At 44.1% G+C, this 27,204-nt stretch overlaps 1 protein-coding gene across 1 annotated transcript in view; it reads right to left on the bottom strand.

Annotated features, from left to right (window-relative positions):
* Nucleotides 1-24,716, bottom strand: part of CLNK (cytokine dependent hematopoietic cell linker) — a 116,558-nt gene extending 91,842 nt beyond the window's left edge. Inside the window, exons 1-3 of the mRNA XM_059923844.1 lie at nt 24,625-24,716; nt 15,074-15,145; nt 2,947-2,975 (exon numbers count right to left, since the gene is read on the bottom strand). Coding sequence (XP_059779827.1) covers nt 2,947-2,975; nt 15,074-15,145; nt 24,625-24,716 — 193 coding nt within the window. The remainder of the gene's footprint in view (nt 1-2,946; nt 2,976-15,073; nt 15,146-24,624) is intronic.
* Between the last annotated feature and the right edge of the window lie 2,488 nt (nt 24,717-27,204).

Raw genomic sequence — 27,204 nt, 5'->3', positions numbered from 1 at the left:
TTGGAGAGAACCAGCCTCTGATAAATTAACACAGGTACTGCATTATCTAGAAATGGCCAGAAGGAGGCACTGGATGCTCACATATTCCATACCCACCTTTCCTCCCTCTAGTCCTAAAATTTGTATTAATTTTTCTTTTAGAAGTGGGAAAAACCAACATTTAAGATTGATTTCCTGGGCTTCCCTGGTGGCACAGTGGTTGAGAATCCGCCTGCCAATGCAGGGGACATGGGTTCGAGCCCTGGTCCGGGAAGATCCCACATGCCACAGAGCAACGGAGCCCATGCGCCGTGATTACTGAGCCTGATCTCTAGAGCCCGCATGCCACAACTATTGAGCCCATGCGCCGCAACTACTGAAGCCTGCCCTCCTAGAGCCTGTGCTCCACAACAAGAGAAGCCACGGCAATGAGAAGCCCGCGCACCGCAATGAAGAGTAGCCCCCACTCGCCGCAACTAGAGAAAGCCGGTACGCTGCAACAAAGACACAACACAGCCAAAAAAAAAAAAAAAAAAAAAAAAAAAGATTGATTTTCTTAGGAAAAACAAAACAAAACAAGTGTTCCTGGAGAAAATCTCCTGAGTTTATTTTATGGAAAAACATGACCCTGTTCTCTATATATCAACTTCATAGAAGATGTTGGTATTGACAGATTGTCCAAGTTTGAATATGTGTCTGTCTTCTCCAGGCCTAGAGAATTTTTTTTTTGATAGATGGTTTTCAGTATACAAAAAAAATGCTGCTGTAGAAAAATGATAAGATACAGTTAAGCAAAAAAGAGGAGAATAAAAATCACTGTAATGTCCGCATACCAAGATAACCACTATAAATATTTGATTAGAGAAAATCCCTAACAACACATACACACATGATATAATCTATGTATATATGATCAAAATGTATGCGCACTGTTTTCCTGCCTGCCCCTTCATATAATAGCATGTTATAACATACCCGTAATTGAATATGCTTCAACATCATCATTTTTAACGGCTATGTAGTATTCTTTCATATAGATGCCCTACCATATTTTCAACAAATCCCATGGTAAAAAATTGCAAACAACTTTAAAGTATCTGGGAATGTTATAAATAGCACCACGATGAGCAGTCTCTTATGTAAACCATCATGTGCATCTTTAATTATATCAGTTTTATTATAGTGTAGTAGACACTGGCATTGGTGCCTAAGCTTGCATAGGCTGGAGTGGTGTGGTTTGCTAAGTATTTTTGTCAGGGTACAGATCTGAGTGGCTATGGGCAGGTCTGGGTAGCTTTATCTCAATTGACTTTTGGGGGCTTATGATTTATTTTCTTTTCCCTGCTTGTGTCTCTAGAATGCCGTTAATGAAATGGAATCCCACCTGTCAGTTTTTTTTCTACTTTAAGGCAGGTGGAGAACGAGCCCAAAGCGGGAGGGGTACAGGTCACATTTATAATTCACCAGTCACCGAATCAGATTAACAACCTCATTTCCAAGCACCATCCCCTTTAGAATTCTCTACAGTCCCCCCAAGACTTTAAGTGGCTGGTAGGAAGGGCTGAGAGGTGACAAGTAGATGGAGGGGGGTACTTTTGACACCAAGGACTCAGTACAAGTTGGAAACATCTACCTTGAGAGAATGTAACCTTTCTTAGGACCCGAGAAGCTTCAGAAAAACATGTTCTGCAAGAGGGATTAGAGCTGGGGGCTCGTTTGTTTCTTATTTATATTCATACTTGCAGCGTTGATTTTGCTTTTTCCTCCTCCTCGCTGCTGTGCAAGCCACGCTGGGTGGCTGGGTGCTGCTTATATTCTCCAACATGTGCTATAATGAATCTTGTGAATTGATTTGCTGATGACATCACTCCCAATGCATCTATTGCTTCTTTGCACACTTCCTGTATTTCTCTCTCTCTTTTATTTTTTTTTGGCCATGCCACACAGCTTGTGGCATCCTAATTCCCCTACCAGAGATCGAACCCGGGCCCGTGGCAGTGAAAGCGCAGTGTCTTAGCCACTGGACTGTCAGGGAATTCCCTATTTCTCTTAATTTTTATTTATTTATTTATTTATTTATTTATTTATTTATTTTTGGCTGTGTTGGGTCTTCGTTTCTGTGCGAGGGCTTTCTCTAGTTGTGGCGAGCGGGGGCCACTCTTCATCGCGGTGCGCGGGCCTCTCACTATCGCGGCCTCTCTTGTTGTGGAGCACAGGCTCCAGATGCGCAGGCTCAGTAGTTGTGGCTCACGGGCCTAGTTGCTCCGCGGCATGTGGGATCTTCCCAGACCAGGGCTCGAACCCGTGTCCCCTGCATTGGCAGGCAGATTCTCAACCACTGCGCCACCAGGGAAGCCCCCCTATTTCTCTTTTTTTATGTCTCATCCCAGTCATTATTTCTAGTGACTAGTTTTCTAGTTAGCTCTATGGGACTTTCCTTGATATAATAATACTCCAAGATGGGTAAGTATATACTTTATTCACACTTTAATGGGGTCTTACTCTGTGTCTGGTAACAGGAACTAGGCTCTGAAAAGAGATGCAGGAGAAGCATAAAATGTGGTTTCTGACCCATTCAGTCACTCAACACATATTTTGGGGGGAGCCCATTATGTACAGTTTAGTTGAACAAACACTAATGAGTAGCCACAATACTGGCATTCAGGCAGACTTATACCCACTTCGCAGTTGAAGGAACTCAGGCCCACAGGGATCTGGGCTTCATCCAAGGCTGCACAGCTAATAAATGGAGAGGCACGATTCCCACCCCGTCTGCCAGCCTCCAAAGCTGTGGATGTCACACACTTCCAGCCTGGGAGCCACCAGAGGGAAAGACCCTAAGTCACCAGTGTCACCTGGAACAGGCCAATAGTTTTATCCAAAGAAAAACAGAAAAGAATGGAAAGAAGAGTAACAGACTCCTGATAACATTCCCACTGCTTAGGTGTCTGGGGGGCCCTGACTCACCTGTGACACTATGGGTTCGAGGCCATGACCTAGGGCAGAAAAGAGAACCAAGGTTAAGTGTCAGCTGCAAGCGATTCATCGTCCTCCCCAGAGGAGTGGGTAGTCATCAAAGGCAGATCACAAATCAACTTATGGGACACTTACTTTATGTTTGTGCTGTTCTAGACCTAAAGGAACATCTCATTAGAGAGAACACAGAAAATAGAAAAATGCATGGAGAAGAAAATAACGGTCAACACCACAGGTGATATTTTGGCGAGTCTCAGGCACATATGTGCATGCGTGTATGAGGATGTCTTCATGCATTTCAATATACAGATGTTTAAAAATAATATAAAAGAATGTATAGGCTCCTGATGTTAAAAATGCATTGTAGATCTTTGTTATTTGAAAACATGGTATTTATCAGCTGCGTGACTTTTGGAGAGGGAAATTAGGTTCTTGCTCATTTTTACAATTGTAAATCATGTTGCAGTGTGTACCCTTGCTGCAACATGATATCCTTTTTAATCTGATCTCTGAGTGTTTCCATGGACAGACTCCATCAAGTGCAACTGCTATGAAGGTGTCTGATAACGATAATGTGGGTCTCCTAGGCCGCTTGTTTAGTATCACTCAGGTGCCTTCTGGATGGGTTGAATGAATTTATATTCTTATCTACAGAGTGTGAAGTGACCATCTCAACATATCTTACCACCATTAAATCCACGACCATTTAAAACAACTTTTCCTACTTGCTACTTGATTCCTTATTTTATCTGTTTCACTTCCCTGATGCCTAGTTAGATTTAATTATTGTTTATTTATTTATTTCAAATGGTTTTGGGCCATTTGCATTTCTTTGGTGGTAAGTTATCTGGAAAGACCAATGAGGTCTTCTCCTGGCTGCCACGTCCTGCCTTGGACAGTGTGATTTTATTTATTTATTTATTTATTTATTTATTTATTTATTTATTTATTTATTTATTTAACATCTTTATTGGAGTATAATTGCTTTACAATGGTGTGTTAGTTTCTGCTTTATAACAAAGTGAATCAGTTATACATATACCTATGTCCCCATATCTCTTCCCTCTTGCATCTCCCGGCCTCCCACCCTCCCTATCCCGCATATATATACAATGGAATATTACTCAGCCATAAAAGAAAAGATATTGAGTTATTTGTAGTGAGGTGGGTGGAGTTAGAGTCTGTCGGACAGTGTGATTTTGAAAGCACATTTCCCCTAGATTTCGGGCAGTGATCTGAAAAACCCTGGGGCAATGGAAAGCTCGGAAGGATGCGGCTTCTGTGAGCTTACTTGTTTGTGTCTTTAATAATCCCTTTGCATGGCACCTATCCTCTGAGGCTCTCAAAGTGCGTCACAGGAGCAATTAATTGAGCATCGCACCACACGCTGGGTGTAAATATTTATGAGGCCTCATTGGTGGCTGTGACACCGGGCACAGGATAGTTAAGCTGGGAGAGAATAGTCACCAGGAGACCACAGCCCATGAGTCCCATTTCCAGCTCAGACTGTTACTCTCTGCTCACCACGTTAATACTCAAAATGATTCTGTTGGGTAGCTCTCCCTGTCCCAAGTTTATAGACGAGGAAACGGAGGACTCAGAGGGCTCCATGACTTGCCCAGTCCCACGGAAAGCAAGAGACTTGCCACCAGCCTGTTGGACCCTCAGATCCTTGTTGCCTCCTGGGGCCCTTGCCTGCAGGCAGTGGCGAGTCATGCTTTGGAGGGATTTTGCAACTGCGTCTGGGATGCTTTGTGCTTAGCTCTTGGTACTCTTTCAAGTTGTCTGAGATGCTGCAGAAATTAACAGTAAATCAGTCAGGAAAGAGCAGATCATTTATCTGGGTCCTGAGAGATCTCTTTTGACACTTTCCACACGCAGCCCCTTCCCTGACATCTTGGTCTTTGATTAAAGCCTCAAAAGACTCCCCAGACTTGCAGCTCCTGACATGTGACATGGAAATGATATGTTTCTGCGACTGTGTACAGGGAGCTTGATTCAGGCAGGGCAGGCCAGGCCGTGGACAGAAGGCAGCACCTCAGAGCAGGCAGGATGCAATCCTGAGCCCAGGGACTTTGAATGCGAGGCACCCTCTTCCCGGGATCCTAGGAGGAGCTTCAGGGTTTTTTTTTGTTTGTTTGTTTTTGTTTTGTCATATTTTATCATGACACATCAACGCATCCAGGATTTATTTTTCAATCCATTGACGTTTAACAGAATCATGTTGAAGATTAAACATGAATTGAGTTTTAAATCTGCGTCCACCGCTTGACCTTAGTCTATGTTATTTCAAAGTCATTGTCATTTCCTTCAGCATGTCAGCCCTATCACAATGCCTGTACTTTTCCATTGGATGACCTGAGATCATTTTTTTGTTTGTTTGTTTTTTCCTTAACTTTTTATTTTATGTTGGAGTATAGTTGATTAACAATGTTGGGTTAGTTTCATGTGTACAGCAAAGTGATTCAGTTATATATATACAGATATCTATTCTTTTTCAAATTCTTTTTCCATTTAGATTGTTACATAATATTGAGCAGAGTTCCCTGTGCTATACAGTAGGTCCTTGTTGGTAATCTATTTTAAATACAGCAGTATGTACATGTACATTGCTTATATGCGGAATCTAAAAAAATATGTTGCAAATGAACTTATTTACAACAAAGAAATAGACTCACAGACTTAGAGAATGAACTTATGGTTACCAGGGGAGAAGAGTGGGGGGGAGGGATAGATTGGGAGTTTGGGATTGACATGTACACACTTCAGGTTTTAAATTAGGATTTCATCCTCCTTCTGACCTTGGCCTCAGCTGACTCTTATTTTATTTTATTTATTTTTCCCCTCACCCGATTTTTAGAATCAAAGATCATTAACATTGAAAGCGTGTTGGAGGTAATGTCCAATTCGTGGTTCCAAGTTTCAGATTCTCGGAGGTGGGACTGAGGTCTTTGGACAGCTAAAAAGGGTGGATCTGAAGGGGAAAATGCCTGTTCAGGCACAAGCAAGGCTCAGTTCTGGCTGGTGGGATTTGCCCACTTTGCAGATGCAGCTAAAGCTTAGAAGAGAGAAGTGACGTGTCTAAAGTGGCACAGCAAGCAACTGAGCCCCGGGATTGGCCTTATTATTTACCAGCCGATGCAACAACTCAGCCCCCTGAGTTCCCTGCAGCTGGCAGCTTCCTCCTAATTGTAAGGCTGTCTGGAAGCGGTTTATCTGCTGACTCCTCTTGGCGGGACCCCAGAGCGATGGTGCTCATTCATATGTCCTATCCTCTGGGACGGTGCACCCCAGGGCCCTCTGTGTGTCAATGCAAGCCAAGTGGCTTAGCAGAGGAAGCAGTGGCAGAGCAGGGAACGATGTCGTTATTCCAGCTGAGCCTGAAAGCGGGGAGGGAGGCTGGAAGGAGGGGTCTGGGGAGGCGTGCCGGACTCCACGGTTCTGTCTGGCCTGAGTGCAGACAGTATCTCGACACCGGCAGCTGACAAGCGCTCTGAAAAGGCTCCTGTGTTAACACTCTTTGCAGCCTGACAGCCCGGGGTGATTAATGAAAGATGCTGCTTGCAAACTTGCTGGAGATTTGATGTGTTCTCTCAGCGCTCAAGCGAGGCCCATGTGTTAGCAAGCTGCCTCTTGCCAGGGAATTACGAAGATGCTCCCCGGCTTCCTTTAGTCAACCGCATCCATCACACGGCCACATGTGAACGAGCTGCAGCTGGATGGTGTGTAGCTTGGCAGCCATCCTTCTGCCCTTCCCACCCGCCTGCTCCTTTCTGCATCTGGGCCTGAGTGAAGCAGGTCTCTCTCTATTTCTGCTTGGATAGGCAGCTGTCCACGTGGTGGGCATGGAGTATGAACTGAACAAAGCTGGCCTCCAGAGGTTTGTGGTTTTCAATATTTAAGGCTCATTTTAAATGAAGATATTCAATTTCTGAATTATTTTGAATTTTTAATACTTCTTAATAATTTAAAAGGTTTAATAATTTTTAAAGGGTACTAAATTAAACTCCCCCCACCCTCGCTGCCTGGGAGAACTGGATCTGATGGAGTGGGCAGAGTGCACTCATGTTCTCTTATCTATGGGAACAGAGTTTGGATGGTGTGTTATTCCGGTCCCACAGAGAGGGGACTTGGTCCTGTCTCCAGGGTCAGGCTCCTGGCATGGAGACTAATTCCTCATCACATCCTTGAGTCTGGTGTGCGTGGGCTTCTCTGGGTCTCCCCAGGCACCCACCCCTGGTCCAGAATGCGGCAGCAAAACCCTTGGGGAATGGTCGGGGTGATTTCATACCCCTCTCTCAAACCTCCAAGATTAACTGGCTCAGCTCCACACCTCACTTTAAGCTCTGCCTCTGAAAGGAAAAAGACTAGAATAAAATTCTCTCATTTGGGGGAAGATGATTGATCTTTTTAAGAGTCAGTAAACTCGTTTTCAATATAAACCAGAAAGAAATGAAAATGGAGGTAAACTTTCTAAATTCATTCCCTTCTTCCCGCTCTTTGAACATTTATCTACACCATGTTGGGAACTGTGCACTTTACAGAAATCATTTCACCCAAACTTCCTAGCAATTCTTGTTGGACAGTGTCTTTATCTCAGTGTTAGGGCTATGACGGGATGTTTGTGGTGGATGGGACCACAAACTGGCCTTTTCATTTTGCAGATGGATTGACAGAGGCCCAGGTCAATCTCATGGGGGAGTCAGCGGTGTCACGCTTCCCACCCAGCCTGTCTGATGGCAGGGCTCGCCCTCTTCTCTCCACCTCTCTGAGGGAAGGGTAGGGTTTGCATCAGGGAGCCATGGAAGCTAAGGTGTGGAAATGCACAGTGAGCTTGGAGAGCAGGCAACCTGAAGGATAAGCTGGAAGGACTGTGTTAATCTCGAGGTGTCATGGAGCTTTGCAAGGCAGAGGATAAAGGATGCTCAGAGCCACATGTTAGGAAGGTGATGCAGGAGCCCATATGATGGAGTGCGAAGGGAAGGACTGGGATGTCACAGTCTCAGTAAGAGGTAGTGACGGGCCTCAACACTGGGCATTTTTCTTCCTCCCCACATGGCCACCAAAGCCCTCCTCTGATCACCTAGCACCTGCCTGGTGGAACTCACACTCGTATCACCAGAACACAGCACAACGTCGTTTCTCAAACCTTCTACACCAGGCCCCCAACTCCTAAAAGGGATACCAGGTATGTAACGCAGTGCCTGGAACATGACTCGTGCACAGAAACGTGCTGTTGAACGAGCATGAGGGAGAGGATGGGTGAGTGGATGAAGGCAAGGTGCTCAGGTGCAGGGAAGCACAGGTAAGAGGGCATCCCTCGAGTAAGACAGCCTTGAGCCGCGCTGCAGTCCCCGTCTGGGTCTATACACAGACTCATTCTCCCCCAGCAAGGCCTGGAGGGTGCCAGCACATTAGGAACCTGATACACGGGTGTGCACACCTCCCACCCAAATCCCCCTGGGAATAGGTTCTTCATTTTTCACTATAGATTCAACGTTGGAGAACATCTCCCAACTCCATATTCCTTTGAAGCAGATGAAATTCACACCAAGGTGGAATCAGATCAAGACTCATATTTAACAAGTGAAGAGTGGGTTCATTCTTTTTGTGGAGGGGTGATGGAAATGTTCTTTTTTAAATTGTAGTATAGTTGATTTGCAATGATTCAGGTGTACAGCAAAGTGATTCAGTTATATATATTCTCTTTCAGATTCTTTTCCATTTTAGGTTATTATAAGATATTGAATATAGTCCCCTGTGCTATACAGTAGGTCCTTGTTGTTTATCTATTCTATATATAGTAGGGTGTATCTGCTAGTCCCAAATTCCCAATTTATCCCTCCACCCCCTTCCCCTTTGGTAACCATAAGTTTGTTTTCTATGTCTGTGGGTCTATTTCTATTTTGTAAATGTTCATTTTATCATTTTTTTAGATGCCACATATAAGTGATATCATATGATATTTGTCTTTCTCTGTCTGACTTAACTTCACTTAGTATCTCTAGGTCCATCCAAGTTTCTGCAAATGGCATTATTTCATTCTTTTTTATGAACATACAATATTCCAATGTATATATGTACCACATCTTCTTTATCCACTCATCTGTCGATGGACATTTAGGTTGCTTCCATGTCTTGGCTATTGTAAATAGTGCTGCGATGAACATTGGGGTGCCTGTATCTTTTTGAATGAGAGTTTTTGTCTTTTCTGGGTATATGCCCAGTAGTGGGATTGCTGGGTCATATAGTAGTTCTATTTTTAGTTTTTAAAGGAACCTCCATACTGTTCTCCATAGTGGCTACACCAATTTACATTCCCACCAACAGTGTAGGAGTGTTATGGATTCATTTTTTGTGAAAGATGTTCTTGACTAGTTCTAAGAATCTCCTGTGTTCTATTTTGTTTTTACAAAAAAATGTTTGGGAGGATGCAACTCCCTGAAACGATCCCGAGGATAACATTGACAGTGTTTGGCATTATTCCAAACTATAAAAAGCTCAAACCCACCATGACCCTCTGGGCTGGAGCAGGTCCAACCCCACTCCTACCCCCTCAGCATCCTGCCCTGCCAAGGCTCTTGAGCCTTCCCTCCTCTGAGCTCCTACGGCAGCACTTCTGGCTCTAATAGCATACTTAGTATAGTTAAAAAGCCGTGTATAGTTATTAATTTCTTATATAAATTTTATATTAAATTTTACTTGGGTTTTTTCTTTCTTCAACTAGATTTTAAGTTTTTTGAGGACAGAAAGCATGTCTGGTAAGCTATAATCCCTCTTGTATAAGCTATCTATGTTCCTGACAAATACTGAAAAGTGAAAACAAAATTATTTGGCAGTTTGATGGATATTCAGCAGACGAGTGAGTGGAGCAGAGCAGGGTGCTTTGCGGTTCTACTTTAGCTGCAGTGGGCAGAGCAGCTCCTGAGTCCACCATCCCCTCCACTCTCTCTCTGTCCCTCCCCTGCTTGTTCTGTCTTCTCTGTCTTCTTCCATTCTTATCCCTCTGTTAAAAGTTTCTTTTATCATCTACTTCAGGATCCAGTCTGTGCCAGGCACTGGGAGTAGTACAATCTCACAGCATCCTGGTGCGTCCCGCTGGGTCCTGACTTTATTCTTCCTCCTTCCCCCCCTTTGTACTCCCCTCCCTTCAGCAATGTTTGTGGAGCATCTCCTGCATAGGAGCTCCTTGTGGACAACCACAGAAAGATGGCGGGACACCACCCTATTCCACGCATCCTCTGAAAGCACTTGGCACCCTCCGTAAAGCTCTAAGCTTGTGAACTCCTTTGGGAGGACACTTTCTGCACAGTGCGGGGGTCCAGAGGGAACAGACACCCAGGGCAGCTGGAGAACAGGTGGGGCAAAACCAGAGAAGTCAAGAGAAGACCAGCAGCTGTGGCCGCCCGGCCCGAGCTGTGACCTCAGGTGTGCCTGGCCAGGAAGGCCGGCAGGGGGCCTCCCTGTGCACGGAATAGAACAGGGAGGCCATCTCCTTGAGGAGTGGCCTCCTGGGATGTGAGAAATGACAGCCACCTGTACCTTGTCCTCTGGAGTTAACTATTGCTACAGGTATTAGTGACAGAAGGGAAAAATCAATAGTCCATGAGGCGATGAATTGGGAAGGGTCTGAATGTGGGAAACGTGAGTGACACTGTTAGGAATAGCTCCATCAGGAATGGGGAAGGAGAAAGAGACTTGCGCTTGGAGTGTGAACCTTGGCTTTGCTACTCTCTCGAAAGTGGACTTGGGAAAGCCCTCCTCCTCCCGCTCCTTAGTCTCCCCGCTGGGCTCCCACAGGCCTGCATCTGCTTCTGTCCCACATGCACGTGGCACAGTATCCTGTGATCTATTATACACAAGATATTTTTATGTTCGTCCCCACAAGAGGCTGAGCCTCTTGATGGCAGGTGCTGTGTCTTCTTTATTTTTGATTTTCCTGGTCCCCAATGCAGTGATCTCTCCCAGGTGGGGACAACATTCTCTCCCATCTCCCTCCCACTCTCTCACACTGGGTCCCTATCTTATATCGTCTTCCCTCCATCTCATTTACAAAATGGGAAGGGGCAGAGCGAGAGCTGGGCCCAGAGGCCTCTTGCTCCAACTCCGAAGCTTGCCCTCTTGATAACGATGCTTGAGGCTGAGGTTCTCAAACTTGAATGGGCATCAGAGTCACTGGGAGAGCTTGTTTAAACCCAGGTGCTTGGACTCCAACGCCCAAGTTTCTGATTCAGTAGGTGGGGCCTGAGATCCTGCCTCCCTAAGCAGCTCCCAGGTGATGCTGGTGCTGCCGGCCCAGGGACCAGCCCTAAGAATCGCTGCTAGGAGGCTTCGTAGCTATGGCTGTGGATGTCCTTCTCAGGAGTTGAATGCATGTGCCCCTTCTTCATAGTGGAGAGTCTTGACATGAGAAGATTTGAGACTCATAGGATCAGAAAACAAAATTCACATGCGGCATCTTAGAACCCAGAAAAGGCCCTCGATTTGAAGTCAGACTCGGAATGCAAATCCAGCTGTTAACAGTTACCGGCTCTGTGACTGTGACCAAGACATGTCACCTCTCCCAGGCTCTCTTTCCTCATCTGTGAAATGGGAATACTATTACCTACTTCAGAGAATTATTGTGAGGATTAAATGCCACAGTTCCTTTCATGGTTTCTGGTACTGGTTAGGCGTTCAACTATTGATAAAAGTTTGGACTTGATTGGAAAACATCAATCAGGATGTTTCTGTTTCTGCCCACATGGGCACAGGGCACAGAATAGAAGTGGGGACTGGGGATTTAGCAAGATAGATTCCATGGGACATTCTAGGAAACGTTCATCTTAATATTGTTGACAGGTTGGGGGTAATGGATGTGCATGTGATCGTGTGTTTTTCTTGGATAGTCTCCTGGGCTGTATCATCTGCGTGAAACCCCAGCATTGAGCTTTGTATTTTACTTTGTACACTACGGAGAGGTCCATGCATGTTTGAGTTTGGGGGTGGGTGGGGAAGGACAGCCCTTCTGCATCTGTCGCCAGAGTTGACCCCTACACCTAACTAAGGGATGGCAGTAGTGAGGGCAGTGACGTGGAGTGCCAGGGTTGTTTCAGAGATTAGTACTAATGATTATGTCCACTGTTTACTATATACCACACCCAGCTATTCAGCTTCGAGGAAGTTATTTACCCTCTCCAGTCTGCATTCTTCTCTCCTATAAAAGGAAACCTAGTAAGAATGTGATCGCTAGGATGCAGTGAGACACTACCTATTAAGCTCTTTTTTTCATTTTTTTACTGGAGTGTAGTTGATTTACAATGTTGTGTTAGTTTCAGGTGTACAGCAAAGTGAGTCAGTTATACATATGCATATATCAACTCTTTTTTAGATTCTATTCCCACATAAGACATTACAGAGTATTGAATAGAGTTCCCTGTGCTATACAGTAGGTTCTTATTAGTTATCTATTTTATATATAGTAGTGTGTATATGTCAATTCCAATCTCCCAATTTATCCCTCCCCCTTCTTTCCCCCTTGGTAACCATAAGTTTGTTTTCTACATCTGTGACTCAGTTTCTGTTTTGTAAATAGGTTCATTTGTACCATTTATTTTTAGATTCCACATATACGTGATATCATATGGTATTTGTCTTTCTCTGCCTATTAAGCTCTTACAACAGCGCCTAGCCTGTGGTGAGTACTCAGTGACTATTAGCCTTTGTTATTTATTGAGAACCTACTATTTTCCAGGCACGCTACAGAGGTCATGCATTTATTCCCCAAACACAGGGACTGCTTTCGGTCCAGCGGATCCCTGGTGGTCAAGATAGTCTGCTCTTGTATTTTTTGTTTTCTTTTGGCTGTGCTGCGCTGCTTGTGGGATCTTAGTTCCCTAACCAGGGACTGAACCTGGAACCTCAGCAGTGAAAGCACAGAGTCTTAACCACTGGACTGTCAGGGAATTCAATCTACTCTTGTTTTTCGTTATTTTTTTTTCAATGTTTCAATTTTTATTTGTATATTTTCTTTTTTTCTTATTAGTTATCTATTTTATACATATTAGTGTATATATGTCAATCCCAATCTCCCAATTCATCCCCCCCTTTTCCTCCTTGGTTTTCAAACACCATTTCTAAAATACGCAAGGTATTGAGAGGGTAATGGGCTTGTCGGAGCGAGGTCGCCGCTGAGCTAGCAAACAGGTCAGCTGAAATTTCAATCCAGCACCCACAGACCTGTTCTGTTCTGCGGCCCTGCCCACCTGTAGCACTGTCCTTACTTCATCATCATCAGATGCTGATAATAATTATAATTTGTGTGGAGAACGAAAACATCAGTTTAATAGTTATGAAGGTATGATGGTAGATCCAAATATGTAGTTTTCACACATTTTGATTTGATTTATAGATCTCATTTACTAATTTATATTCATATAATACTTTCATTATAAAATATGCAAAGGTACAGAGATTTGTGTGTCTAAGGGATTTTTTTTTTTAATTCGGGTTTATAAATGGTTTGGAACAGGTTGCAGAAACACCATCTGTTGCTCTTTTTAATATATCTTGAGCATGCTCTGACATATTCTGAAATAATTTGCTTTGGAAAAAACACTGTGCCCTCTCTCTCTCTTTTTTTTTCAAATGTAACTGTAAATATTACTTTGATGTATGTAATTGCTGCAACCATTTCCATTTGAAGGAAGACTTCTAACCCTTCCATCTCTCATCTCTTGCTATTGTCAAGAAATAAGAAAAACTGACTTAAAATGCAGCATTCAAATGTGTTTAATGTAAACATTGAAGAAGTCTGAGAACAACCACAAATTTTCCTTTGCTTAATGCAATCTTGAAAATATTTCAAGTATTCTGTTTTATAGGCATGCCTCCACTCTGCTTAGGGAAAATATTTCTTCAGGCACATCTTAGCATGTCAAGATTGCTTCTGGTGCCTGGCACTTAGTAGGGACTGAACAGATGTTTGGCGATTGACTTGAGTTGAAGTTCACTGGGATGCAAGGGTTGGTATAGCAGTCAGAGACCCTTGGGTACCTCTAGGCACAGAGACAGCTCCTGCAGGGCTCGGCAAGGGGTTTCTGGCTGGGTAAGGGAGGCCTGCAGCCCCTCTGAACATTGTGGTGTTGTCCAGGATGAGACCTTGGCCAATGCAGAGCTGGAGCTGGCTTCAGGATTGGTCCCTTGTCAGTCATTTCATCAAGTAGCTTTCCTTCTGAGCTTTAAGACTTGGTTGTGAGCCCCTTGGAGACAGGACATTGCCTCTCATCTCTGCATTTTCAAGACCCCGTGCAAGTCCTAATGCCATAATTGCTCAGTAAATGTTTTGCTCAATTGAAGGACAAAGAAAAGAAACCAAACGGGCCCAGAGCTCCCTCTATTCTCCTCGCTTCTGAGACCTGGCTGTGAACGCATGGCCTGATCCATCCATGATTCATCACTTAAGTCATTCAGCAGCTGTAGGATGTAAGCTTCCCCCTGGCTGTCTCTTGGACTGTTTAGAGACCTGGGTGGGTGGTGGAAATAGCCCTGGTCTGAAATGCTGTGGACACCTGGGGGCCTGTTTTTAAAAATTTTTTCAATTAAAAAATTTTTTTATTGGCTGTTTTTCCTTGCATCTGATCTTTGATTTTTTTAAATTGAAGTATAGTTGATTTACAATGTTGTGTTAATTTCTGCTGTACAGCAAAGTGATTCAGTTGTACATATATATACATTCTTTTTTTATATTCTTTTCCATTATGGTTTATCACAGGATATTGACTAAAGTTCCCTGTGCTGTACAGTAGGACCTTGTTGTCCATCCATTCTATATATAGTAGCTTATATCTGCTGACCCCAGTCTCCCACTCCATCCCTCCCCCATAGCCTATAGCTGCATCACATACGTGCTGGCAGTTCAACCTGAGTCAAGTCCCTTCTTGTTCTGGACCTTGGTCACCGTGTAACCTCTAAGAGCAATGACAGCAATACAATTCTATCCCATTAACATTTCGTGTGTGTGCGTGTGCGTGCGTGTGCGTGTGTGTGAGGGTGCGTGTGTGTGCACGTGCTGGTCAGCTAATTTGCTGCAGCATCAAAATTTTTACTCCTCTATTAACAAAGAAGGAAATATTCTGACCTATTTTCTGGCAGAGCAAAGTTCTGGAATTTCAAATCACGGGATTCTTCTTTTGTTGTTTTTCTATTGCCTCTGTGATGAAAGAAAATAGATTATAGTCAGGAAATTGTAAGAAGAGAGGGGGAAAAAAAATAATTAAGTGCATTCCTTCATAGAAACAACCCCCCAGTCAGATGTAAGTAATTAGCATCTCACACGTAATTCCAAATCTCTCTTTGCATTTCCACTGGAGTTAAACAAAATCTGAGTTTAAAGTAATCCAATTACTTCAAACTTTTTTTTTTTTTTTTTAAATGTAAGTGCTTTATTTTACAAGGGGCAATAGCGTGGGGTAGAATAAGTGCCCCCATCAGAATGAGGACGTGGGCTCTCCCACATCAGGGGGCTCACGGTGGTGCCCTCCTTAAGCTCTCTGATTGTCCATGACATCACTCTGTACAGCGAAGAGCTCACACCTGGTTAAGGGGAGGTTGTCAAACAAGGACAGTGCCTATGGGCTAAGGAATGTCCTAGATGCTTTCCTATGTTAATTGAATTCGGCCAAAAACTAGCAAACATCATCCGGTTTAGGGGGGCAGATGATTTAGAAATAGCAACTTGCATTCAAATAATTTGTATTGAACTTCTGTATAATTTAGTCACTTTGTGATGGTATTTTCTATGAAGAGATTAACTTATTTTAAATTGAGTTAATTTGTTCAAATTCAGTAAGGCATTCTCTATCATAAACCATCCCTAGTTCATTTCATTAGCCAAGTTTAATATACTTTCATTTCTTGTGCAGGCATTTCGTGAGCTTTATCAGACATTTAAGGATGATCCTTTCTTCCACAAATGTTCCTTGGCAGCTACCTGGGTAGCTCCTCTGACCTCTTTGCCCCCCTGCTTCTCTCCCCTTGGGCCACACCTGCTACTTCTTGGTCCTTAGATTTTCTCTCCTCCCTCCCCCAGGTCTCTTCCAGGGACTGGTCCCTCTTTTTCAAACACCTGTTGTCTTCCTTCTTCTCCTGCATCTAACTCATGCTTCTGAGTTCAGCTCACATCACTTCCTCAGAGAAACCCTCCTTCCCCTCTGAGACGGACTCCTTCACAGAACTTGTCTGAACTTTCACTGTCCTTTGGTTTAACACGTAGCTTGTATTCATGTCTGCTAAGCTGCAGAACTGCCATCTCCATGAGGGCAGAGACTGCAGCGCTCTGCATGCCCAGGGTTTGGGTCAGTGCCCGACGTGCAGTGGATGTACATGGCGGCACATGTGAACAAAGGTCTCCAGGAAATGCCAAAAGATGACTTGAGACTCTATCTCCATCTAGGATTTTGTGTGAAGCCTATTGACTGCAACATGATAAATACAAAAAATAGTGAGTTGTTTGGATATATTTTGTCATTGTGTAAATTGACCATCTAGAAAGATGATGACATTATTCTGTTATTTTTCATTTTTTTTGTTATTCCATGATTACACAATTATTTCATCATTGTATTATTTCATATATTTTATTATTTCATTTTTTAAAAATTTATCTGGGTTAAAGCTCTATTCGTAAATCTATGTCTGCATTCTGACTTCATTTCTAAGTTCTAAACATGAACATCTAACTATTTTTGGGACCTTTCTAACTGGTCCTCTGTCAGACCCAGGTCCTTTTCCTAGTGAGTTTGCCTAGTGAGCGGCTCCATTGCTCACATAGTTTCCCAACCAGCAGCCTGGGGACTCACCTTAAGTCTTCTCTTTCCTGCCCTCTCCATCCTCACCATCTCAACAATTTGCTACCAGGTCCTAACAATCGATTCCCGAACATCCTCTCTCTCCACTCCCGTAAGTGATACCGGGTCTTAGTTCTACTTTTAGAACTAAGTTCTCTCCAGCCTGGACTTTGGTGTTGGCCCCCTAGCCACCTGGGCTCCAATTCACCCACCAAACTGCAGTAAGAACAACCATCTTTCTAGTTAGCAGAATATTATTGAGTCACCTCCCTGCTTGAAAATCCTCACCACTCCTCTATTTCTGCAGGACAAAGTCCGCACTCTTTACCATGATAACCAAGATCCCCGCCCCAGTGGCCTTGAATACAATTTCTGTTGTTTGTGTTCTATTTCTTGCCACCCTCTCCCTCTGCCAGGCCCCCACGTTGTCCTCTCTCTGGGTCATACTTTTGTATGCTCCCAGATCATCGATTAGCTTTTTCTCTTGCCTCCATTGGATCTGGCAAAATACTTTCCATTCTTTAAGGTTTAGTTCAAATATTAGTTCCCCATGAGGTCTCCTGTGCTGCTTCCTCTTTCAACCCTTTTAGTATTTTTGGTATATCTCTGTTTTACCATTCATTCATTTGGTCATGAATCCATTCATTCATTAACTCAGCAAGTAATATCGGATCTATCTTGTGCCAGGCTGTATGCAGTCATTAAAGAAGACACATGAAGCCTGCCTCGTGAATCTTTTATTGTTGTTGGGAGATAGGCCATAAACAAGTAAATAAGCAATCATATTTTTGTCATATTGCCTTGTATGTGCCTTGTATGTGTTCATGTGTTCATGTTCCCCTAGAGTAGGGGATTTTTGCCAGTAGAGACGTATCCTGGGGATTTTTTCTCTCCCAGCACAGGGACTCGCTGACCTCAGGTGTGACCTCAGGAATGTTTTTAAGATATGAAATGAAGCATTGATAATGAATAGATAAAATGCCCTGCCCAATGGGCTCATACACAATAGTGAACGACACACTCAGTTGTGTATGGTCCTTTAGGTCTCTCTGATACCAGGGAGATTCTGACCTGTCCCTGCACTGAGAAGGAGGCCCCCGGTTTCATCATATCGCTCAGATATGGGCAGCGTTTCTGTGCTCTGGCAGCCAATATAACGTTTGCTGCAATGGCTTTAACCAGTTCAATTTTAGGAGAATGGTGGGATTCTGGGAATTTCCTCGAGAACCCAACAGGCTGGGAGCTTCCTCTGACCTTTCCAGAGAATCTGCTTTTGCTTTTTTCTCTTTAGGAAGAGAGTTTAACTCAAGCTCTTTTTCTATTTCATCTTTATAGTAACTTTCAGTAGTAAATGGGTGGGCATCCTTTTCAGCTTCGTGCTACAGATGAGGAAACAGGGACCCTGAAAGTGGAGGGGAATTGGTTCAAGGTAACTGGGCTGGTTGATGGCCCATCCAGGGCTCCACACCAGGTCTCTGATCTCCTGCCAGGTGTGTGTTACATGCACTGCACGGGAAGCCAGAGTGTGTGGCTGCCTGATGCTCAGGGCCAGGCCCCTCTGAGATCAGCTAAGGAACAGGGGAGAGAATGGGTGGCGGGGAAGGGAGTCTGGAGGAGGATGGGGAGGTGGTGCTGTTCTTCCTACAATGGATTATTTAAGAAAAACATTAACGAAGCTGGCAAGTGAATAGCCATCTACCTGGACAGTAGGTAGTTAAGTTTATTTGTTTTTAGAACACATAAAAAGAGCAGAGAATATTAGAAGGATTAGCAATAGAAGAGGTTCCCTCCCTGTTCCCCCTCCCTCCCCAGTTATTTGGGATTGAGTTTTTTTTTGCTAATCACAAGGAAAACCGAAATGTCCCACCCCACAGTTTTTCTCTCCACCAGGTCTTTCTGCCTTAAATCATTCCTTAGGGTTTCAGGTTTTAGGGCCACGTTTTTTTATAAATGCACCATGTTGAAAGAACTACAAAGTCTCAGACTATCGCAGAAAATATTGTTCAAGAGCGTCAATCATAATAGGTCAAAATTGTTTTCTTTACATTAAATTAATAACTGACCTTGGAAGGAGAAGGTCAATGTTCCCAAGCTGGCCATGGCATTTGTGAGCCTGGGGCTGATGGTTCCCTTTACTGCAGTAGTGTAAGCAGATACACACCATTTTCAAGACCTCAAACATCTGAGACCAGCTGTCCTTCCTATGGGCTGTTCAGTCTGTCCCGCCCACATAGTAAAATAAATCCAATGAGCACTTTTAAACCACTGCTCTATTGCTTATTGCTGATCCTGGTCAAGTGCCTCCCCAGGGAAGCAACACAGGCTAATTTATTACACAGAGAACTCAGCACATCCCAGAAAAGTGGGAAGTGCTGTAGGTTGGTGGGGAAACTGAGGCACAGAGTGTCAATGGGTGAGCCAATGAATTGTTCTTGAAATCACCTCTTACTCCACTGAGAAAGAGCACATCACCTCACAGGAGCCAGCTTCTCTTCTTAACTATACACCCAACACTTCTTGTTCTACGCTTTTTGGAGATCTCTGATTTCCTTTTTCTCTTTGGCACCTCCCTCCCGCATGGTCAGTTGACAAAACCCATCCAGTCCTCCTTCACATGTCTTCTTGCTCCATCCCTTTCTTACACCCCCTCTGAGTCTGCCCCCTCCAGATCCTCTTTACTTTTCAGGTAGATCTAACAGAAGCCAGTTCTGCGTAGTTGAATCAATACATACTGACTGTAGTGTGTTGAAGAGGGTCTATAAAAAAATGTGTCTATCTAGAAACGGTGAATTATTTGGGAAGAGGTTCTTTGAAAATGTAATCAAAGTAAGATCTTGAGATGAGATCGTCCTGGATTAGGGTGGCTCTATATCCAAGGACAGGTGTTCTTAGAAGAGGAGAAGACATGGAGGAGAAGGGCATGTGAATGTCCCATGTGAAGATAGAGGCAGAGGTTGGAGTAATGCTGCCACAGGCCACGGAGCATCGGGAGCCACCCAAAGCTGGAAGAGGAAAGGAAGGATGCTCCCCTAGAGCCTTCAGAGGGAGCACAGCCCTCTAAACTGATTTCAGACTTCTGGGCTCCAGAACTGCGAGAGAATACGTTTCTGATGTTTTAAGCCCTGGTTTATGGTAATTTGTTACAACAGCCCTAGGAAACTAAGACACAGGACATCTAACCTGTCCCAAGGTACAGAAGATGAATCAGACCCAAAGCTCAAGCAGGGCAAGACATTAGGTGTAATGATGAAAGGAAAAGGAAAAGAAATGGGTCATATCTTTAAGTAAGGGGATAGTCAAGGAAGGCTTCTGCAGAGTGATGAATGAGGATGTACAGGCATTTGCCAGACAGATGACATGGTGAACTGGGAGGTGGAGAGTAAGGCGGGGCAACCTATTTTGAGAGTTAAAGATGCCTGCTCCAAGCTGTCCTGGCCATTTTCCTCTAATTTCTCACCTTTACCTGTACTCCCAGGTACACGCAACATGGCAGGTACAGTCTGACCAGAACAGAAAGAGAACTGCCATTTCTTCTGTTGTGAAACTACACTTCTCTTAATAAACTTTCAGATCAAGTTCAACTTTTTCCAGAAGCTTCTCATTCTATACACTCCCATTGAGCTTGCAGATTTCTGAGAAATCACACAAATTGCTCTTAAGCCATAATTCTCTTTCAAGGGCCTGTGCAGCTGGATCGCTGACTCCAAGATCATGAATAGCAATCATGTATAATGTTATAATTACCATGATAATAACAACAGCTTGAAACTGAGATAAGATTTACAATTGACTGATCATTGTTTGCCATTTCACACATATTAATCCATCAAATGCTCACAACGATTCTATGAGGTCAGTCCTAGTCTTTCCCCAGTCCTGTTGGATTTCTTTATCTCATGTTCCGTTCATGCTCCATCTCCTCAGGAATTGCCACCTATTAGGCTCCTGAGGAAACACTCTGAGAAGGAGATGATGGTGCAGGAAGTCCATTAGGGTGAGATCTTGGGATCTGCCCCTGTGGAGGGAAGGGAAGGAAGCAGGATTGGGCAGGGGAAAAGTTGGGCAGTGTTCTTGGATTGGTATGATAGCCCTTCAGAAATATTCCAAGCTGTGGTGGGGACTGTGCTTTGGTACTCCCGGGTGGACCGGTTAGTGGATGTGAGCTGCCCCAGGTGAGGCAACTCCATTCAACTGAGGCAATTCCCAAAGAAGGTTGCTATGGCGAAACTCCCAAAGTCTAGTGTAACATCATATTGCATTCTGACTCTTTAGAGTCTGAGGTCCCAAGATCAACATAGGTCTTGGCTATATTTTTCATTAGGAGAGAATGAGAATGGAAGGAGGGAGGAAGGAAGGATGTGGCCAAGGGCGGTATGATCCTGAGGGCAGGTTGTCCCCTAGGAAGGAGTGGATAAGCAAGTCAGAGAGATGCTAGTCTCCGTGGAATGTGATGAGGTGTGGACACAAAGGTTAAGAGCACACACTTGTACTTGATCTGGGTTTGAATCTGGTTCTGCCAACTGAATAAGTCACTAATTTATCTCATCATCTCCATTTTACACACAAGGAAGGGCAGAGTTATAATAACTCCCTCCCTCACAAGTTGATTGCATGTTAGTGATCATTTTCATTATCTAGGACCCAATTCTTACTCAAATAATTAAGGAATAGCAGAGGTGGGCAACCAGAAGCACCAAGAATGACAGTTGATAATGAAAGTGTTTCAGCCAGGCCAAAAGTGTGGGTTATTAACTCACAGTTTTCGTGGGTCAGGATTCTAGGCATGACTTTGCTGGGTCCTCTGTTTTATGGTCTCTGTTGAGGTTGTAGAGACCTCACAGTGTCAGCCAGAGTTGGGGTCTCATCTGAAACCTCAACTGGGAAAGGATCTATCTGGTCCTAAGCACATGTGATTGTTGGCAGAGTTCAGTTTCTTATGGCCTATTGGACTGAGACGATCACTTCCTTGGTGTCTGTTGGTGGGAGGATGCCCTCAGTTCCTTGCCACATGGGCCTCCCTAATACGGCCACTTGCTTTATCAAAACGTGCAAATCAAGTTGCAATCTCATGTAATGTAATGACAGAGATGACGTCTCATCAATTTTGCCATCTCCTGTTGCTTAGAAGCAGTCACAGGCCTCGCTCTCAATTAAGAGGGACGGGGATGGATTATACAGGGAGGGACATAAGTACCAGGAGAAGAGGCAATTGGGGGCCACTTTAGTGTCTGTCTGCCACATAATATTGCTTCCTCAATGTGGAAGTGTGAGTAGATGTGACACTAGTTAGTAACATCCAGAAGGTATTTGGCAAACCTGCAAACCAAATAAGCTAAAATCTTTCTGCAGCCTTCCATGACTCCTGAAAATGTCAGGCCAGTTTTCAAAAGTTTTTCAGCTAATTCCAGAAGACTCCAGCAAATGCCAGAACAAACTGGTTCTCCAGTTCTTTGCTCTTGCATGTGAGCGGTCATTGTAATTATTTTTGCAGCAGGATGCTATACTTCTAACTCCCTTAAAATAGTCACTGCATTAGTTGTCACAAACAACTGCTCCAAGTGATGGATATCTATTTTGTTCATCCTATTTGGTCATTAAGCCAAGTGGGTGGTATGTACAAACTTCCTTCAAGTTGTTTATTCCTGCACACAGTTTCTTCTAAACCTAGGAAATGCTTAACACTCTCTCTGAGCATCTGAGAAAAGCCCAGGTTCTTGGGGATTTGACATGCCATAGCCTGGATGATGGATACCTTTTATGTGCTTGCACTGCTGAACCCAGAAAAGTTGAAGGACATACACAGGCTTCTAGCCACACAGATTTCTTTTTTAAAGTTTGAGTTTGAATATATTTACATAGGGCTGATTTTCTCAAGCTCATGCAGGCTCCCCGTTCATTCCCGACTCTCTTGCACTTTTATATTGCTTGAATGGGCCCTGAAGATTTGAGCTGGTGACCTCCCCAGAAGAATTTGAGAGGAACGTCGACTCAATAATAAATTGACCACAGTGGAGAGTTGAAATGAGAGAGTTGCTCTTACTCATGCCTTTGTGATGGTTAATTTTACCTGTCAACTTGGCTAGGCTATGGTGCCGAATTGTTTTGTCAAACAGCAGTATACATGTTGCTGAGAAGGTATTTCTTAGATGTGATTAACATTTAAATCAGCAAACTTGGCATAAAGTGGACGACCCTCCCTAGTGTGGGTGGGTCTCATCCAATCAGTTGAAGGCCTTAAGAGCAAAGGCTGAGGTTTCCCTTCCTGAAGAAGGAATTCTGCCTCAAGGCTACAACATAGGAACCCTGGCTTAGTTTCCAGTCTTCTGTGCCATGGGATTGGGTTCAAGACTGCAACATCCACTCTTCTTACCTGTCCTATATATTTCAGACTTGCCAGCCCCCATAAGCATGTAAGCCAATTCATTAAAATAAATCTCTCTCTCAATATATGTAACCTTGACTAATATACTTCTAATTTAATCCTCACAATAGTGCTTCATATCAGATACTCATGTTATTCTTATTTCACTGATGAAGAAACAAAGACTCAGCATCCCGGTTATTGAGACAAATCTTGGTATGAAACCTGTTCCTTCACTGAACGGACTCCACAGAAAATAGATGTTTCACTCCAAGCCACAGTGTCAGAGAAGCAGGGAAAGATGTACACACAGAAGACTCTTTGTCCTGAAGGACAAGGCTTTGAGTAAGTTTCTGCAGGAAGCCTGAGTGTGAGATGGTCCTGGCAGGTTGCCATGGCCCCCACTGTGGGACATTCTCTCTCTCCTTGTGCCTGAGTCATAGTGGAATTTGAGTTGCCAATGAAGACACAGTGGATGCTGTTTTCCATGAGATGTGGCCTAATTGCCTATTTGGATTGTTGCAATAAGTCCATGCCTAGATATCTCACGGGAAGCTACATTTACTCGGAAGCAGACACTGATGATAAGGCATGATTTCAAACTCACAGATGGGGATGCAGTAAGATCCTGTACCTCCTTGTGTCTGTACACACTAGGAGATAAAAACACACCAAATTTGGAGGTGTCCCTGCCCTGCCTGACAGTATGTGTATAGTGGAAAGTGAGGGGAATGACCCAGATACAAGACAGACTTTTATTCCAAAGCAGGTTCAACGTTGGGGGCATTGCTCAGAGCCTTCTGTCTGTCTTGTCGAGTGTCTCCCATTTGTGGAACTTATAGCTACAACCTTGGACAATAATGTCAGGGACAGCCACCTGGAGAGGAAAGAGAGTTTGGTCCTGTGACTTTAGGGTTGGGGTTAGGGTTCGGGCCCTAAATACTTTACTGCCTCACTGTGTTATCTTAATCATGTTACCTAGCTATAACCCGGCCATGGTTATGCCATGTGTAAGATCAGAGCTTGGGTCCGGTTGGTTTGTTCCCTGAAGCGTCATTAATCTATGTATCCTGAACACTGGATACGTACACTGGATGTTTCCTGTCCCTGCATTACACAAAGGGGAATAAGAGTCCTGATTCATAAGCAGATGAAAGTCTTGTGGCAAAGTCCTAAAAACCACGGCATAAGAGGGGTGTGTGTATATAACATGCTTTGAGAACTTAGTGGCAGAATGAATTAACTTAAGGGTCCTGTGCTCACTGAAGTCCCCTCGATCTTTCACCTGGGTCTCAAGAGCTCCTTACTGGTCTCCTTGACATCAGTTCCTTTCTACTCAAAGATCCTCTGCTAATGTTATCTCAGCCATTCATTTCAACTCTCCAGTTTTGTTTTACAAACCTATGTTCCAGACAAACTGAACCACTTGCTACCTGAAACACAGCACATTGAAACTCTCTCTTCTCATGTGGTCTCCTCTACCTGAGATTCATTTCTCTCTCTTTCTCTTCTCCTTCTAACTTTTCCACATCATCAAATTCTCCTTGTTCTGCTGGGCCCAGCACAGATGCCATCTTTTCCAATCATGTTTTCCAGATGTGACTAGGCAGATGTCCTAAGTCCCTCTGTGAGCTAGAATGATGCTTGTTCTCTATCTTAGTGGATGGCAGCCATGTTTCCTAAGCCCCCAGCCCATCCTGGACCCGGCCCCTCTCCTCCTGTAGCCTCTTTGACAGCTCCTGAAAGGCTCTGTCTCATGGTCTTGTGAACAAAATCCTCTCAGACTTAAGTCCTCTACTGAACTGAATTGAAATTGAGCAGTGGGCCCTGGTGCCATCCTTCAGTCAAATATTTATTGAGTAGCTATTATGTGCTGGTTATTGTCTTATGCCTGGAGACACAGGTGGACAAGACACAAAAGGTCCTACCCTGGTGAAGCTGGCAGCCTGTGAGTGGGAACCAAGCTAGTGAGCAAGAAGCTCACCTCCTCTGTCTGTCTTTTCCCCCCACGGCTTCCTATCTTTGTTGACTCCTGATTTGAATGGCTCCCTGGTTTCAGGACAGTCCACCAGGCTCTTACGTGAGTTTCCCTTTGTACAGAGCTATGGCAGCTGCCTGTAGATTCATACCTGGCCAGAAGGTAGCCCTGGCCAGCTCCCTCTGGGCCTCCTTCAGGCCTCTGGGAGCCGCTTGGGCTGCACTTCTTCCTCCCGATTCTCTGGACTCAGGGAGAGGCTGTGGGTTCTCTGATGAAATGGATCAGCCTTCAGTTTTCAGGGGCTGCCACCTGCGTGGTCATGATCGGTGTGTACACTGCCCCCGCCCCACCAAAGCTCTGAATTCCTGTTATTCCCCTCACACAGACTAGCAGCAAACGGTTTCTCATGAGGAGATCCATATATGGAGGCAGGAATCTCTGGAGGGAATTACTAATTCTTGTTTATTAAGGCAGAAAATGGAGCCGGAATATTCTAGCATAGACCGGCTCTGCCTGTGGGTTGCAGGTGCAGAGTGGAGGGTGGTGTCTGCATGTAACTCTTTGCTTTCCCAGAGTTACAGCTTCAGAGAGTCCCAGAGCATGGGGCTCCTTGGAAAGACGCGTATCATCTGCTTGAACCTGTTAATGTTACAGATGAGAAAACTTGGGCCCAGACAAGTGAAATGGCTCGCCCACGCTAACCAGAGGCTGACACGGAAGATTCTGGATCAGCTCCTGTTTCCATGCGTGGTGCCTGAGGTCCCTTTTATTTGGCCTCGGCTTCCTCAGTGCTTGTCTTCTAATTAAGCCTCTTTGTATGCCTTCTAAATAAAATCTCTTTTTCTTTTTAATCTCCTTGAGGACAGAAAGACAAAAGAAAGATAACCTAATTTAGAAAACAAGAAAGTAATCCTGAATCCCTTTATGTTCAGATTTCAAGAAACCCTATAAAACCTTTTCTCCTGTTTTTTTTTTTTGGTTGTTGTTTAAATTTTGATTCAGCAAAAGGAAACAAATGAACCAAAAAATAGAAGCCTTACATATCTTTTCAAATGCTTTCTCCTTTCCCCCCCCCTCTGTCTTGATTGTCAGAGGATGTAGCTTCTAATAGGCCATCAATGTATGTAATGAGCAAACACAATAACAACAGTGAATTACCTTTTTTATATGTCCATAGCTGTATTGATAGCGGAATTTAATTTATAGATGGTCATGCCTGAAAGATTCTGGATGCATGATAGAAAGCAACAGGAAAAAAGCAATATGTTTATCTTTTAAAAACCTTCAAAACAAAAACTCGATTTGTGCCTGGTTAGTGCACACTCCGTAAAAACCCAAGAGTAAAAGGGTGGTCGGCAGGAGAGCCAGGGAGGGACCTTGTGCTTAGAATGTAGGGAATGAGGCTCCTCAAGACAATATCCTTTCCTCCATCTCCCAGTCCAGCACTTCCTGACTCCAGAGGACCAAGAAAAAGGAAGGGAAATCAAGGCAGGGAAGGGAAATGGGGTGAGAAAGGAGGAAGTTTTATAATGTGCCAGTTCCTGGGCTTGGCGACGTCTCTGTGCCCCAGAATCTTCAGCCCCTTCTCAGTAATCCCTTTACTTCCGTTACATCATTTCTCCTTTTCTTCAATCCATCCGGCAAGCTGCAGCTGGGGTCCTCATTCTAAAATCTGGTGTTTCCACTGCCTGCGGTTATGGTTCATGTTTTGAACGTGGCACACAGGCCTCCCATGGTCTGGTCCCTGACGTTCTCTCCACAGTTCTCTCTCTACAGCCCCAACTTTGCACCCTAATGGCAGCTGTCATGCGCCATTGGCCTGTCCCTGAATGGGTCTGGCCCCTCAAATCTCTGTCTGTATGCAGAGAAAGTATAAACATCCCCCACTTTCTACAAAAGGTCCACAGATGAACACAGGGCAAGGTCTCTTGTTCCACACACATCTTGCTTTATTCTCTCAGCAGCTGAGTGTTGACAGAACTCAAAGAACCTGCCCACATCTCTCAGTGAGAAGATGGCATTCTTGTATTTCCAACTCTTAGTACAGAACCCCACCCACAGGAACGGTTCAACACAGCTTGGAG

This window comes from Balaenoptera ricei, chromosome 5 (assembly GCF_028023285.1).
Source record: "Balaenoptera ricei isolate mBalRic1 chromosome 5, mBalRic1.hap2, whole genome shotgun sequence".
In the NCBI taxonomy this organism is placed as follows: Eukaryota; Metazoa; Chordata; class Mammalia; order Artiodactyla; family Balaenopteridae; genus Balaenoptera; species Balaenoptera ricei.
Note: the sequence above shows the minus strand (reverse complement) of the source record. Positions and strands in the feature narration are given on the sequence as shown.